Source organism: Miniopterus schreibersii, assembly GCF_964146895.1.
Source record: "Miniopterus schreibersii genome assembly, chromosome: 7".
Taxonomy (NCBI): Eukaryota; Metazoa; Chordata; class Mammalia; order Chiroptera; family Miniopteridae; genus Miniopterus; species Miniopterus schreibersii.
In genome coordinates, this window is record NC_138108.1 from 13587870 (window position 1) to 13605118 (window position 17249).

Consider the following 17249-nt stretch of genomic DNA (forward strand, 5'->3'; position numbering starts at 1 on the left):
CTTTCATCAAAAACACAAGATCTCCGATTTCAAAACACAAAACACACATGCCCCACCTAAAAGAATGCACATTACCATGGTGACAGAGCTGGTCTTCCTCGGGAAATTCTCAGAGGTCTGGCCCTTGGTGTTGCTGCCAACAAGCTTTGGCCTGGTAGACTATATGCTCTCTCTGAGGCATAGCTCGTTATGACTGCCTTTGGGCAATAGGACAGCATGTCCAGGCATCTTGCTAGGATTCTCAAACTCGAAGTAGTAAGGTACCCTAGACCTATGCCTGGCACTCTATTAGATGATTAGATTAAAACGGTGTAGTATTCCAGCCTTTTAGGAGTCATTTATCCCCCCAAAATGCCAAGAAATTAGAAGAGAAAATTCTGTGCACACATTACATGAACACTCACACAGAAGGCAGCTCACAGCCAGGCCAGTCCCTGGGCAGCAATGATGAATACTGTTGTGTACACAAGCTGCAGGATTATAAGTGTTAGCTGCCACTCTTTAAGGGGTAAGTGAACAGGAATCTGAACGCAATCAAGTGTATGAATGTCAGTCCAAGACCCCCCATCCATTCCTGGAAGCTGCTTTAATATTAGCCCAAGCCTAAATGAAACTCTAGGTTTTATCTGGTAAGAAAAATGTGAGAATGTACTCTGTATTTCAGAAGGATCAAATCAAGGGGCAGCAGCAAGATCTTTCTGGATTGTAAAGGGGCTCAAATCCTTAGGCCTAGAACAAGAATATGTGTCTCAAAAAATAGGAAGGTATGATGCAAGATGTTTTATTCCAAGCTCACTCACAGTAACCCAAAGAACTTCAATGAAGTGCAACTAAAAGGTCCAAGGTCCTGGCTCACAGCTGTCTTAACAAATCAGTCCTTTGGGCAGACCTGTGCTGAGTTTATCCTCATGTGCTCATAATATTGTCTCAGTGAGCTCACTAATAAAGAACAACACAAAGACCCACAAGAAAAGAAAAAAGCTATATATAGCATTGTAACAAAAGGCTACACTTCTTAACCTAGACCTTAAATCCATTAACCTAATTAAATACCCTCCTTCAATGCAGAGCCAGTGGCTATCACTTACCTTCCTCAAAGCTGGCGTTCTTCTGCCTCACCAGAACACGGAAGTTCTCAGTAGGATTCACACTCCCAACCTAGAATACACCACAGATATTAGCCCTGCAGATCACTTCTCTTTCTGGCCGCACCCCAGGCAAGACAAGATGGCTTAATGTATCAAGTGGCCTCATAAAATAACACCAAAGACCAAGTGAAGGCCCTTTCTATTCATTTTCATTTCCAGGGTTCTGTTAAAAGCTAGCATATATAGCTCCCACCTGCTCTTTCACTTACCTCCCTTTATGCAAGCCAAATTCTTTCCAGAGAGGTCAGAAGTGCTACTACCAAGCCACCCGCCAGCCCAGCTTGAAGGCTTTCTGTGGCAGATTGCCTGTGCGTCCTGACACCCAACCAATTAGGAAGGGGAGGATTCTGCAGTGTGGGGTCAGCCCCAAATATATCTGTCCTACTAAGATTACATGAGAAATAACAGCCTGATGCTCGATTCACTGAACTGCCCCTTTCTGGGGGGAATGCTGCTGACTCTGTGGCATTGAAGTTTTGGTAGAATATGTAAACATGCCCAAACTGAAGGTGTCCCCCAACAGTAAAAGTAGATCATGTGTCAAGGTTCACTGCAGTGCTAGTTTCAAAGATGAAAATCTTTGCCACACTATATGGAACTTTCTGATCACACTTATGTCTTTAATCGTCCAGTCCCAGCCTAGATAGGGCCTAAGTACCATTCAGATCACAAGAAGGCGGCAAGGGGATTCTATTATGGCTGGTAAACTCTGACACAGAACGTACTAAAGTTTCCAGTTTGCTCTGGTAAAACAGTCAGAAAAGCTCTCAGAACAAATAAGGTCATAATTTTTTTCCTTCATTATAAAACACTGAAATAAAACCCAAATCATTTTTAAGACATTCAGTTTTTCTGAGAGCATTTCTTTTTGAGGTGGGGAAAAGGCATGCCCTAGTGCTAACTGTCCTTCCCAGTGTACCTGGCTAGTAAGGGAAAATTTTTAAGATCCACTGATTCAAAATAACACCACTGAAAATAAGGCAACATGTTCAAGTTCCCAAAACCTTCCCATTAAATAAAAAAGAAACTTGTGAAACCTGTTCTGAAGTCGTATATTAGAAAGAAGAGTTACACTCAAATTTTATATACTTGGAGATTAAGACTCATATCATTAACCTCACTTATCCTATCATTTTGACTTAAAAAAAAGCTGAAAAATAAAGCCAACAAAAAAATCTCTATAAAAAGTGCTCCCACTGCAATGTTCCATGCTCTGTGTATTATATGGTCGTTTCTGCACTGTGTATCATAAAGATAATTCTACAAGCAATTCACTGACAATAATTATTTAAAGAAGTATTGGATGCACCTTCATGGTTTATATCTTGGCAGTCTCCCCTAGCCCCAGCCTTCCTGCAAGGGGGAGAGCACGCTGGAAAAATTCTGCTCACCTTGGTGATCACGCCTTCAGCCAGGCTGGAGAGACTAAATTGGGCCTCCCCTTCCTCAGTCTTGAATTTTTTAGAGGTGGGTCCCTCCTCACGCCTGGAAAATAAATAAACAGGTTTTTTCCCCTTAAAACAGAACAAACAATACAAACCCAGAAGTACTGATACGAAAAGTTAACTTTATTTTTCAAGTGTCAAAAATAAACAGCCGCACTTTGTCCTACTTTACAAAGAGCCTGGCTCCCTCTCCCAGCCTCAGAGCTCGGTGGCCTAACAGAAGCGGCCCTGGCTATTTGACAGCAGTCCAGGGGTCACATCAGCAGTCACATCACAAAGCCCACTCAAGGGTGCAACTGCAAGCACAGGTCATGGACACTGAACATTTCAATAAGAAGCCCATTGCCCTTCAGATCGTATTTGCTGGTTTCTGTCTCAGAATTGACAGCTATTAGCTTTCCACATGCATAGAAGACCATTGTGTCTAATAACCCACCTTCCCCATCATGTATATGAGAGCTTTAGAAGCTTCCACTTACAGCTTCAAAACTTACTAGGCAATCCTTGATCAAATATGCAAGAGCTTACTCTTAGAGAAGTCACACTATAAAAAAGCACTTTCAAAAGAAAACTTTTAATTTGTTCTTTTATCAACCTAATTCTGTTCAGGAAATATGCTAACAGTCCAATAGCATCTGTGTGGTGAGGGAAAGATGACTGCAAGGAAGTGTATCAAACATCTTGCTTCAAGGAACGTTCTGGCTTTAACAGCCTGTCTTGAAGTCAGGAGGAGGTCAAGTTAATTGCAAAAAAGAAGAAAATGAAATCCAAAGGCTCTGCCCATAATCCCCCTTAAGCTACTGAACACTGAGATATCAAGATTTTCCTCCCAGACAAATAATCAATCTGGGGCTAACGCAGCTGTCAAGAAATGGCTGAATGAGAAGGGAAATTACTAGGATCTAGTATTTCTAAATGTGATGTGTTTTTGTTCAAAAGCCCAACCTTCAGACAATGAGGCATGAAGAAGAGGTTATCCTAAAAATAAAGTTAATAATAATAAGGCAGGAGCTGGCTTAGTCAATGCCATTTCAATAACGAATCTCCTCTTATAGCTACATCAATGACTACAGTAATCAGAGCCTTACAAAAACATGAGCTAAAAGTTCTATTACTTGACATCTTTCCCATTTGCCACTTGCCTTTTTCCCTTTGAGAAGCAAAGAAAATTAGAAGAGAGAGGATGAGGCCCAGGCATCATTAAAAAGGGGTGAATCATCCTGAGCTCTTTCCTTCAAACAGAACAGAAAATAAGCACACAAAGCCTTGACGGCAAAAATGGAGGAAAATACGTAAACCCAAAGAAGCATGAAATTTGAGTCCATTCAAAAAAACTCACAGCCATTTCAGTTCAACTTTGCCAGGTGTTCCCACGAGACAGACAATATGGTACTGCTGAAGATTTGTAGACAGAAGAGCTGGACTCTAGTCTCAGTGTGGACACTCCCTAGCCCTGGAATCTTACACCTTCTTAAAAATCTTGATTTTGTACTAATTTTTGTATATCTAGAGTTTAGAGTCTAGTAAGTTACTATCCTCTCTGATCTTCAGTTTCCTCCTCAGGAAAACTCTATGATAAAAAGTACCATGAGTATATCAACTATTTACCTATTCTCTTGCAAAAATACAAATTAACTTATATAGTGATATTAAGAACCATAAACATGCAAAGCACTATGCTAAGTTCTGTGAGAATACAAGGTTGAATCACATAGAGAACTTTTTTTTTTTTTTTTAAATATATCTTTATTGATTTCAGAGAGAGGAAAGGAGAGGAAGAGAGAGAGAGAGAAACATCAATGATGAGTCATTGATCGAGCCCACAACCCGGGCATGTGCCCTGATGTGGAACTGAACCCCAATCGCCTGGATCCTAGGTCGATGCACGCCCAGCCGGGCACATAGAGAAGTTCTTAAACCTTCCAAGATAAGGTGCTGGGGTAAGAAAGATAAGAAGATAGATATCACAGTTCTCCAGAACTGGGCAGGTGAAGGCACGCCCAGGAATGAGCAGAAAGTAGTGAAAATTTAATCTGATTAATATTCTCAAGATTAAATCATTTAATAGCATTATTAGGAATTCTATACATATTAAACTCAGACTATTTGAAGTGGGAAAGGGCAATGACTCTCATCCCAAATTACCTCTGAAGGAGCTGGGCACTGGAAGGTAGAAATTACCCAGACAAGAGCACAGCAGACATACACATTAAGAGCTGCTACATTTGGATGTCGGGACCATAGGTAATTCTTTCTTCTTTCTCTTTTCCTCATTTTCTTTCATAAATATGTATAAATGTCGTAATTCATTTATTTAGCCAAACATTTACCTAATACTATGTGTCAGCCACTAAGCTGGGCTCTAGACTCTAAATATACAAAAATTAATGTACAATCAACGCCTTTAAGTTCAGCAAAATAAAAAATACAAATATATAAACAGGCAATTAACAAAACATTGTGGCAAACAGCACGTCCCTGTGAGAGGACAGCAAGCAGCTGTATTGGTCTGGGGCATGAGGTGCATGTTGGGAAGAAGTGAGAGATGACAGAAAATATATAATTAGAGAAACTGGTTGTCTAGGCGGCTGCATTATGGATAAATACTTCTTTTCTTTCTGCCTATCTGAGTTTCCTCATTTGTGTAACAGAGTTTGATCTTAAGAGGTAATGGAAAGCCATTAACGTGAAGGTTTTTAATCAGGGGTCCAAGGATAGCATCAAGGAATGTGTGAACTCCCTGAAAATATATGCAAAACTTAGTATGTTAGGGAATTTTCCTGGGGAGAGGGTTCAGTTTTTTAGCAGATTATTAAAAGGGTCCATCACACACACACACACACACACACACACACACACACACGGGGGGGGGGTGGAGAGAGAGATACTAAGAATCATTACATTAAAGAATTTTAGCAAGGGGATAATATGATCAGATTCGTTTCTTAAAAAAACACTCAGGTAGCAGAATGCAGAACAGACGGGAAAGGGATAAGACTGGAATGAGGGAAATCAGTTAAGGGTTTATTTATCTCAGTAAAGCAGGCTAAGCTGAGGTCTAGATAAAAGCAATGGCTGTGGGTGATGATAATACAAGTTAACCTTTTTTAATGCTTACCATGTACTAGTTCCTATGCTAAGCATATTTAAAATATCTCAGTTAAACTTCACACCAACCCCATGAGTTAGTTATTGTTTTTACAAATGAGCAAACCAGGGTTCAGAAGGGCCTGACCTTGTCTAAAGTTAGTTAGGGGTCCACAACTAATCCTGAATTCCTAGTAACCACTCTCCTGTACAGCTTCCTGAAAGGTGGGTATCTGTTATGGCCACTGACACAGAGCACCTTGCCAGTTTTAACCACTATTAAAGGGAAATGCTTGGGTTTGATCCAAATGTATCTAATTCCAAAACCAATGCTATTAGCCACTATACCAACCTAAAGTGAAAGGAGTGGATTTGAGGTAAAACTAATACATCTTGGTAAACCAATTAGATGGAAAGCAGAAAAGTGATGACTCCCTGGAAAGTAGGTATCATTCACTAAAACAGAGGATAATAGCATATTGGGGTTTAAAAGGAGCCTGAAAGGAAAAAGAAGGTGACGGAGTCATTGCTGGACATACTAAACTTGATGTAGTATCAAACACTTAAGTAGAGAGGCTGGAAATAGTTAGGCTGAACAGATACTTCATAGTTTTTGAAGATGTGTATGTGAAGTAATCAAAGGTCTTAGAACACGTGTTGCTAAGGCAATGTGGCATAATGGGCGAGAGTGCAAGCTCTGTGGTCAGACAGCTTACTCCACCACGTACCCAGCTATTATCTTGTGCAAGTTTCTTGTCTTCTCTAAGCTTCAGTGTCCTCAGCTTTGAGATGTGGTTAATAAAGAACCTACTTCACAGGGTGGCCAAAGGATCAAAAAGGTAATACACGTCAAGCAAACACTCAGCACATACCCATGTCCAATAAATGTCAGCTCCTTCTGAGAAGAGTCCTACAGAACATGAACATTAAGGTTGGTGAGGAAAGAAAAGCAGCCTCCAGAGGAGTCTGAGCGGGAGCTGTCAAAGGTTTCGACAGAAAAACCTGGAGAGGCTGAAGTTAAAGAAGATATATGAGTTCCAAGAGGCAAAGAATAATTGACAATGTCAAGTGCTATAAAGAGGTCAAGAAAGAAAAGGGCTGCCAAGCTGAAGTCAATTTAAGCAGTTGGTGTCTTCTGGAAGAACAGTTTCAAGACGGCATTGGGGGCAGAAGCCCGAGACAATGAGTACTGGGTAAAGAAGCTGCGTAGACCAGTCTTCCAATTAGCCTGGCTGTGGAAGGAAAGATGAAGATAGGTAGCAACTAAAGGGAGGAAGCAAGAGGGTTATTTTATTTTGTTGTAGAGGAAAGAAATAAAATGTTAATGTGTAGAGGGAAAGGAGCTGGTACAAAGGGAGAAGCCGAAAATACACAGAGAGGGAAGAAATTCTACTGGACTAAGGTACCAGATAAGACAGAAGATGGCATCTCAGGACACAGGTGAAGGATTAATTTGGGGCAGGATGAGGTACCCTCTTCCACTGAGACAGGAAAGAAGGAAACAAAGGTAGAAGCAATACAAGTATGTTTTTATATAAGATGGGCCAAAAAAAACTGAGGAGTTCCTACCTAGGGGCCTCTATTTTCTCTGTAAAATTATCACTGCCGGAGTCATCAGAAATGTGCCAGGGACATGACTAGGATTTTGTAAGTCATTTCCTCACAAACACTGTATGCATATTATGTGTTAGGCACTGTGCGGGTTCTAGAACTACAACAGTGACTAGCATATATTGTTCAATTAACCCTCATGACAACTCTGAGACAGATATTCCTATTACCCCTATTGACTCGTGAGAAAATTGAAGCTTATGGAGGACAGCAACTTGTGCCTAAGATCACACTGCAGAGCAAGGGGACCAACTATGAAGTCTGACATCTTAACCAGGAACCAGGTGAGGCTGGCTGCTGTAAGTAAGTGGCAGGGAGTCTCAGGGGCTTGAAAAAGTAGAAAACTTTAGACCATCTGCATAGAGACAAGAAGAAATCAAGACCACATATGATTCAGTTGCACAAGTAGGATTAGACCTCAGATGTCCTAATTCTCATGCAAGCTACCTATTTCAAGCAACATTAAGGGAAGCAATGCTTGTATAGAAGAGTAATATTTAGTACATTTCTGGACTACAATGTCAGGTGGTGCTTACTCTTTTGAAATGAAGATATGACTTCTAACACTAGGGTTTCAACAGGTTCAGCGGGAATAGTAGATCTTCTCAAATGTTCATTGCTTTTAATAATAATGATATTATTGCTTTGGGTTTTGACTATTGCCTTCCCTCCAAATAGTTCAAAGTGCTTTAATATCTATGATTTCATTGTTACACTATCTCTTGTGATGAGGCTCTTTTTAGATGGAGAAACTCTCATAAAGGTATAATTATTTAACCAATATCAGATAGTTGAAAGCTGAAATGAAAACTAGTTATTCCAGCTCAGGGCTCTTTGTCTTGGTCTCTGACACTTCCTGAACAGCATCTGCTCACTCGCCAATCTTTGTCCCTCATCCCTACACTGGAAATATGTACCCTGGATACAGGGATGCTGAATATATGCAAGAGTATAATTAGTTGTTAGCAATTTTTTTCTCTGTAGGGAGACCACCTCTAAAAACTGGTGGGGGCCTTAGCATAAAAATTAAGGGTTTTAAGAACCTTGCAAAAGGGACTGAATCCTTCTTCTTAAATACAAGAAGTACTTGATAAATATTTGTTAAGTGTATCGTTTCTGAAGTTCTTAAAAACAAAGAAGAAAGGGTAGAGAACGGGAGTGTGAGTGGGTGTGTGTGAGCGAGAGAACTCTTTCTCTGGTCCCAGGCAGACTACCCAGCTACATTGCTGACCATGACAGGAGACAAAAACAAGCAGCCAGCACTCAAGCTTCCAGAGAGTGAGTGGTAGGATTAGAGCTGAAGGTGTCTTCACAGCCAGGATCAAGTCACAGAACAAAAGCCTCCGTGGTTTTTTAAATCAGATAATTTACATTTTAATCAATGTGAGAAGGGGAAATGATCCCTTCCTTGCCCACAACAGCAGAAGGTAATCAGGAGAATGAACTGCAGTTTTAACACAGAGAATAGCTGGATGACTGCGGTGAGGCTAAAGCAAGGCTGCCAGAGGAAGAAAAGGGCTCAATGTTTTATTAAACTGTTCTAAAATACTAATCCAGAGGGACATGGGTAGATGAGGCTAGAAGAGGGAAAGCAGACTTCCAGTGACAGCCTTCCTATGTAGAAGAAGGCATGACTAAAGAGAAACAAAAAACTCTCCACACTATTAGGAATGCACATGATAGAATCTACCAATCTCATAATTTTTTTTTTTTCAATTCTAACCTCTACAAACCCACAGAAAGCATAAAGCTTTCTATTAATCTTGGAAGATAATTATTAAACTAACAATTTACAGAATCCTGTGAAGGTTTCTGAAAATTGCTCAGTACTCTTCCAATGGGGTATTTACAAATTGTAAGTTTTACTTGTCAATAAAGATACAGCTGTGGGAAAGAAATCACAGAAAAATGTGGCCTAGAGATTAAAGATGGTGGCGGACTGAGTGGAAGCTACACTGACACTCTCCCGGGACTAAACTGGAATTACAAATAAAATATAGAAAAACCACCCTGAATAATCAACATCAACTGCAACTGAAGATGAGCTGGAGAGCACCCTCATAACCAAGGAGGAAAAGTGGAGACCACATAGAGACTGGTAGGAAGTGTGGAGGCGCAAGAGGGCTGGCTGGGCTCCCACAGGCAGCAGCTGAAGGTCCAGAGGGATATCTCAGCTGTGGGGGTTCCCACTGAGGACTCTGGGGCCTAAACCCCAAGCTGGGCTTCCCAGACAAGAGCACCAGAACTAAGAAAGGTGCCCACATAACATCTGGCTGTGAAAAGCAGCCGGGTTTCTGTCTGCCAGAAAGAGATGGCTGGAAATACAGGCCCCATCTTAAAGAGTCAATGCACAGCCCTGACTGGGTAGCTCAGCTGGTTAGAGCATCCTCCCAATAACTCAAGGTTTCAGGTTCGATCCCCAGTCAGGGCACATAAAAGAATCAACCAATGAATGCATAAATAAGTGGAACAACAAATCTACCTCTCTCTCTCAAATCAGTTCCTTTAAAAAAAAAAAAAAAAAAAAGCCTGTCATGAAGAGTCAATACACAGAGTTTTGTGTGCAGCCACTCATCTTGGGATCTGGCAGAGGGAGGATAGAGTGGACTAGAACTGTGTGAGGAGAATCTAGGGTTGTGGGCTCTGGAGATAGAGCTCAGAGGGCACCCCACTGGATTCCTGTACTTAGTCATTCCCCCATACTGCAGAGGACATCTTATGCTGGCAGACATTTACCTTCCAAGCAGCTTTTGCCCGAGGGGAAAACAATTGCCCCACCCTGCTGGAAAACCTCTCACCCTACCCTAAGGAGCTTCTATAGCCTGAGGCTCATTAAGAGAATCAGATTAATCAGCATGCAGGCAAAGGCTGAACTCAGAGTGCTTTGAGTCTCTGCCTGATCTGCTTCTGGACCTGGGCCTTGGAAAAGCAGATTTTGGTATGCACCTTGGTCCTGTCCAAAGGCACCCAGCCCCAACAGAAGGGACCTCAAGCCATGGGTTGTTGATAGCTCCAAAGAGTACTCAAGGCCAATCACAAACAGCATCTGGCATTGGCCTGCACCAGACACCCAAAAAAGACTGAGAGTCCTAGAAGGCCCACCTAAAACATAGAAACAAACCCAAATAGGCAGCCAAAATGGGGAGACAAAAAAACAAGTCCCAAGTGAAAGAACAAGAGAAGTCTCCAGAAAAAGAGCTAAAATGAAATGGAGATAAGCAATCTATCAGATATAGAATTAGAAATAATGATTTTAAGGATGCTCACAGCATGAAAAAAAATTATGGCCTAAACCTAGATCTCAGAATACAATCTAAAGAAATGAATAGATCATTTTTATCTGGGTGGAAAAGTCACTAATAACCAAACCTAAAACTGGTAAAATCAATGTTATACACCCAAATTATTCTGAATAATCAAAAACAATTTCTTATGGTTTGTGTTTTGTTTTGAATGGAAATTGATACAGATTCTGAAAAGAATTTGATGAAAGGAAAAAACCTAATAGCTACCTAGAAGCTTGATTTGATTTGAGAATTTGTACGAAAGGCATTTTGCTACCCTTAAAGTACAAACATCTCACTGATGCTATAACCAAGTACATCACTGACGCGGGGCCAGGTTTTTCACTCTCCTTTCCACTTTTCCTCCAAAAATCTCACTGACATTCTCCTGACACGTAACCTCCCAACCGAAAAACCTTACGACCTTCGCCCCTCTCACCCCCAGCACCCTACTTTAAAAAATGGTAAAGCTTAGTTTTAAATATTCAAAACTGTTTAGCCTTCATATATATATAAATATATATAATTTACCAAGAATTTGATGCTGATCAAAAAGTCAACAGCCCAGAAGATAGCTCTCCATTCCAGGTGAAGAGCAAGAATAAAAGAGCCCTACAATGGACAGACAGGAGAAACCAGTACTTGCAAGGGTCAAATATCAAAGTTTCTTCCTCCCACCATTGTGATTCCACAAACCCACATTCAGCTGTTAGTTCCAGAGCCCCAGTCTATGACTACCAGCAATCTCATGTCGTCCAATGTGAAGTGCAACCACATCAAGTACTCACTTGTCTTGGAAAATGTCCTGAGCAGTCAGTTGACCCTTTTTCTTGATGGCTTCAGTTAGAGGGAACAGGGTCTTTATTTTAGAGAGAGGAATCTCACATTTAGCTGTCACCTCAGTGGGGGGATCCAGCATATTCAAAACATGCTGCTGAATTGGGGGCAGAGGCTGCTGGGGATGGAGAGCTCTGTGCAGCAGACACTGCGGAAAAAGTATAAGCATTTTAAAACACAGGTGCAGACACCAAATACGGCTTCATTATACTTTCTGATCAGGGGTCCTCCATCTTCAGCTTGGGAGTACTATGTCATTCCCACCCTATATAAGGGAACAAAGACAGTGGGCCCAGGACCACCTTGGTTAGCAGGACATGGATGCTATCTAACACCAGCTGGGAAACAGATCCAAGCCTCCTAGCACTGTCAGCTGAGGTCCACCTGGAAGAGCCTCATCTTATAAAAAGAGGCTGGCACTTTAACTACTTGTAGAACATATGAGGTCTCCTAAAACACAAGAACCTCTGACAGTGTGAGATGATAATTTTTTGGTTATAATCCTTTTACCTCCCCCTCCCTTCAACACTGTGTTTTCTCCCTTGCTTAATCTTTCTTAGAAAACAATGTGTGGAGATGAAACAGGTGGCTAAAGGGAACCTGCCCATGCTCAGTGAGTCCCAGGAGGAAACATGTGGAAGAGATGAGAATACTGGTCTGTTCAAAGCTCGCTCGGGTGCTGAGTCTGGATTGTTCTCCACCAGTGTATTGTTCCGGCAACCTCCACTACTACCACTCTTGTTCAGGCCCCATCACCCGTCATTTGGGCTATCACAGTCACCTTCTAACTGGTCTACCTGCATCCACTTTCACTGTTCTAACTAACTAAAGTCATTTTAAAACAAGCTCCCTACCATCCTAAGGTTGCACGTAACACAGTCCCTGCACACCTCCCTTGTCACATCACCTGCCACCCTCCTCACTCACAGCAACCCTGGTGGACTAGGCTGTTCCTGTTCCACTCTTATGCCAAGCCCATTCCAGATTGTGCGGCCTGTGCTCAAAGCTCCCTCTGCCTCTTCTGCCTTCCCCTAGACCTCAACAGAGCTGGCCCTTTTATCACTCTGTTCCTCACTCAGCTATTACCTCCTCAGAGAGGCTTCCCTGACACTATACAAAGGAGTCTCTCACCCCATCCTACCTGCAGTCATGCTCTCTCAATCTTGTTTTATATTTCTTACAGAATTACCACTAACTAGAATTATCTTATCAATTTTTTAGTTTACTTGTTTATTACTCAACCTTCCCCCTTGAAATTAGACATCTTGTTTGTCTTGTTTATGGCTAAATTCCAAATATCGAAAATAGTGCCTGGTAAATAACAAACACCTAACTGATACTGATTGATGGAATGACAAGAGTGGAGCCAAGATCGAGGCCATGGAAGTTTCCCCACTGCTCACACGAGTGGAAATCTGGACAGCAAGCCACTTCCATTCAATCATCTCACTGCTTTGAGTCTACTAAGCTAGGCCTTGGCAGTACTGGCATCTACACAGAAAAGCAAATACTCTGAAAGGAGTACAAAAACGCAAGCAAAGGGAGAGGATACCATTAAGAATGAAAAAGATAAAATTAAACTCTCAATTCACTGACATTCTCCTTGAATTGCTATAGAATCAGTTCCAAGGTTAGATTGGCATTCCTACCATTCCCATCTTTAAACAACATGTACATTAGTAATTCTGAAGAAAAACCAGAGAGGTGATAAGCTCTTGCAATTTCAAAATACTGTTTCCTACCATAGGTATATGATTTCTACCACCTCATGAACTATTTTCCTACCCTGCAGAAATGGAAGCTGGAAGTCTCCACTCTAAGAAATAAAAAATACATTGGCTTAAACAGTAAATATCCTCCAAGATTCAACACCCTACAAATTCAGAAAACTTTGAGGTAGGAATTAAGTACCAATTTCCTCTACAAATTTCAAGTGCTGCTCCCTTGTTTCAGATACCAACCACAAGTCTTCCTTCTCCATAGCATATTCATTTGTTTCATTGACTTGTATTTTCCTCTTTCCTAATTACTTGACTTTCCCTTGAGCATCCATAACATCAGGCCTATTTAATGTGAAGCAAAAGGGGAAACTGAAATGATCCCAAACCCTGTGAATCTACCCCCAACCTTCTTGTGCATAATTCTTAATTCACAGTGCCCTCCCTCAGGTCATTAGCATACCTAAAACAGCGCAGAAAGCCCTTAAAGATGTAAGCAGTAATCAAACACCCAACACTGCTGACTTTTACACAACTATTTATACTTGATTACACTCAAAATACTAAAGCATTCACTGAGTTGGGCCTTTACATGTTAAGCTTCATATTTCTAATTTTAAAACAAAAGTTATCCCCCTTCCTCCACTACTTAAAGGAATTATAAGCATCAAAACAACACATTTTCTCTTGCGTAGAAGATCCCTCAAAATCACAACGGCACTAAATGTGGACCTGAGCTAGTTAAGGATACTTTGAGAAGTGGCTCAAGGGGAGCAGTCAATGGTCTCTCCATCACAGCCCTCTATCCCTCAAAAATAGGCCCTCCACTGCTCTGGGGGAAAAGTTTACCTGATAAAGCTGCTTATGATTTTTTTTCAGTTTGGGGGGTTCAGAGAAGCCTGTGTCCCGTCCTGCTGTCACCGAGTTAATCCAGGACTGGAATATTCCTTCCTCTTCAGCCCTGGCCTGTTCCTCCCCTTCCTCAGCATAAGTCAGCTCTCTTGTCAACCTCCCCAGTTCCCCTTAATCCAATCTCCACCTTCCAATTCCTTTGGCCGAAGACTCAGAAATGCCTATTTTATATTTTCCTGTATTTTAGTTACTCTTTAATAATTTCATACTATAACCTCTACCTCACCTCTCTGTTACCTTTAATTATGACATTTCTGACAAATGTGCACTGGAACACTTCCTCCCCGGTAGTGATGATTATACAGTTCATAAAACTCTACTACCAGGTACAGAAGGAGTAGAAAAGCCTGGAAAAAGCATAAAGGGAGAATCTGCTTTTTACTGAGCCCTCCTGAAAAAACAACAGCCTTTTTCCAGAAAAGAAATTAAATAGCATCCAACTTGGCTTCTTTCTTTCTGAAAGCTCAGAGTGTTTTTCTCTTTTAATGGAAAGAAGGGGACATTCTGCCATTAAACAGACAGAGCAACTGAGACCCTCAGAGGACAAAACCATTTGTTTGTGACCAGTCAATTACCCTAATTTTTCACTTGGTACTTTCATTTAAAAAAACATGATTGGTTCATCTTGCCTTTCTCACCTGAAATAATCTCTGAAATTGAGGATTTGGGATTTTGGTGGTTGGAAATAAGTCTTCAATGGTGTCCTCCTCTTCATTTTTCTTCACCAAGCTCATGGAGTCGATCAGAGCATCAACAGCACTCAGCTGTGCCTCTAAGACCAGGATAAACAAAATAGCGGAAAGCAAAAGTGACTACTTCCACTGTTTTCCCCTAAAACAAAGGCTTTCCTCTCAATGCTATTTATACAATAACAGCCACAGCTCTGCCAAAAATAGTCTCTAGGTATGCAAATCACTTATCTCAGCCAGGGTTTCCTTACTTGTAAAAAGGAGTTACTTAGAGTAGCTGGTCTCCTCAGTCCTTTCCAGCTCCATTCAGTGAGCTTTGGACAGTGGAGTATCATGTCAAAGGGAAGAGTTTGTTCCAGAGAGTGCACCACAGCCACACAAAACCCAACTGGGCATATTCAAAATATTCAGAGTTCAATGAAATAATATTAAAAAGATACTAGTAATTAGTTAAAGGAAAAAACATTTAAAAAAGAAAAAGAAACCCCCTTTGGTAATGAAGCATTAACTTTATAAGGGTTTAATATAACTTGTATCAGAACATAACTTAACAGGAAGACCACTGGACCAGAGTGAGCAGATTCCTTCACCCCCCCGCCCCGAAGGCAGAATGAACCCTTTCCTCTCACAAACCTCATGGCACTAAGCACACTTCTGCACATATGCACACCTGTGAACATGTCTTACTCAAACACTAAAGATCCCTAAGAGCAAAAGCATGACTTCCTTTTCTTTACGTCTCTCCTAATACCTAACAGAAAGCAAGTGCTCCTCAATAAAAATCTACCTGGTCAACAAAAATGACAAGGCCCAAAGCAATGTAGATGAAAGGCAACTCTCCCAGAAATGTTTCTACTTAAACCACCATGTGTCACTCTCATTCTGCTGATTCATACACACAGTTCAGCTCTTAAACGCTGAGGTGCTATTTTTGGCTCATCCACAGTCACTAGGCAAAAGGTAGAAAAGTATAAGTGGTTCCTAAAACGTCCATTATGCTTCTATTTGCCACCTTCACAAATTTCCCTTTTCAATAGCTCCTACAGAATGGAAGAGCATGCAGATATTTATCACACAACCTTTCTATCCCATTTTTGGGTTTTCTCGGGGAGGCTTCAGGCACTGGCACAGCCATCACCATTTAAGCTGACTACTACAGGATCCACCTGGCAACAGAGTAGGTGGTACCTGTATGTGAACATTCAGTGATTTTCATTTGCCATTACAAGCTAGTATCAGGCTGGATCACTCGAGCACGGCACACCCCTACATGAATGTCAACTTGGGAAATGTGCCAAACAGTTTTAATAATACATTTTTCCAATGGAGAAAACGCAAACAAAAATATGTCAACTCACAGAAAGTAAATCAACAGACAGATATTTAATGTTTTAGGTCCTGAGTGAATGGTGCATTGTCCATAATTTCTCAACATTCTGCTCATTTACAGTTTGAAATTATTAAGAGGTAGGGATAGACTACACAGGCAGCTTCTGCACATTACAGTCCGTGTCTAGCTCCACCATGATGCAGAGGCACTCATTTCTAGCTGGTAAAGACACAAGCCCCAGAAGCCCATTTGTTTCTTGGCTTTTCTATAGCACACTTCTCCCAACCATCTAATCAAAGAAACATACAGAGAGAACCCAGCTTTGAGACTCACCTCAAAATTCCCTAATCCTACACTGACACAGGTGCAAACTTGTGAACTAAAACATCTACTCATCGTTTTGTGTCCTTTGTGGTATGTTCTCTACACTGGGCCCACCATTATATTTTATTACAACTGTCCTAAACTGTGAGCTCTCTGGAAGACGGGATCTGCGCCTGTGAGATCATTCTGTGTGCATCCTGACATTTGCAGCAGATGCTTAATAAAGACCTTTCCTCATCAAGCTTAAACTCCTGGAAATGAGGAACACTGCAACTTAGACTGTTACTGTGAACTTCAAAGAAAGGGCAAAGAGAAAAGGTAATCGCCAGCACTATCACATTTCAATATATTTTATGTAGGGCACTAAAGTCTCAGGTTTAATACTACATGTCAACTCCAGCAGAGGGCAAACCTTGTGCTCACAACTAGAGAACATACATCCATTTCTAGCAAGCTGCTTCCTAGATACAAGCCCTAAGTCAGAAGCGGGAACCTTGAGAGTGCTCGGACAGTTTGGGGCAAACTTATCCCTGCTACTGGAAAAACACATGATGAACCACCTTCATCATTACTGTGTATGATGTGACTTGGATCGGACTAATTCCACCCTGTGGAACCTTGGCCCCAGCCAATGGTTGCAGACAGGTGATTTCCCAAGAACAGTTTGCATTCAGAGCCAATTAGTGAGCAAAATGGAGATACACTCACCCGTGGGAGTGCATTTCTTATTATTTTTCAAGGATGAAAACAGGTATTGCCTCAAGTCTTCCATGAAAGGCAGCTGCACATACACTAAACACTGATGAGAAAGAAAGGAGGTAAAAGCAAAAACAACCGAATTAATGAAAAAATATAAAACTGGTC

General features: G+C 41.2%; 1 protein-coding gene across 2 annotated transcripts in view; it reads right to left on the reverse strand.

Annotated features, from left to right (window-relative positions):
* XRCC5 (X-ray repair cross complementing 5) overlaps positions 1-17249 on the reverse strand; it is a 77491-nt gene that overhangs the window by 32569 nt on the left and 27673 nt on the right. For both annotated transcript variants that reach the window (XM_081142937.1, XM_081142938.1), the window contains 5 exons: positions 17094-17184; positions 14681-14814; positions 11364-11560; positions 2540-2633; positions 1089-1158 (listed from right to left, as the gene is read on the reverse strand). In XM_081142937.1, the coding sequence (XP_080999063.1) occupies positions 1089-1158; positions 2540-2633; positions 11364-11560; positions 14681-14814; positions 17094-17184 (586 nt within the window). The remainder of the gene's footprint in view (positions 1-1088; positions 1159-2539; positions 2634-11363; positions 11561-14680; positions 14815-17093; positions 17185-17249) is intronic.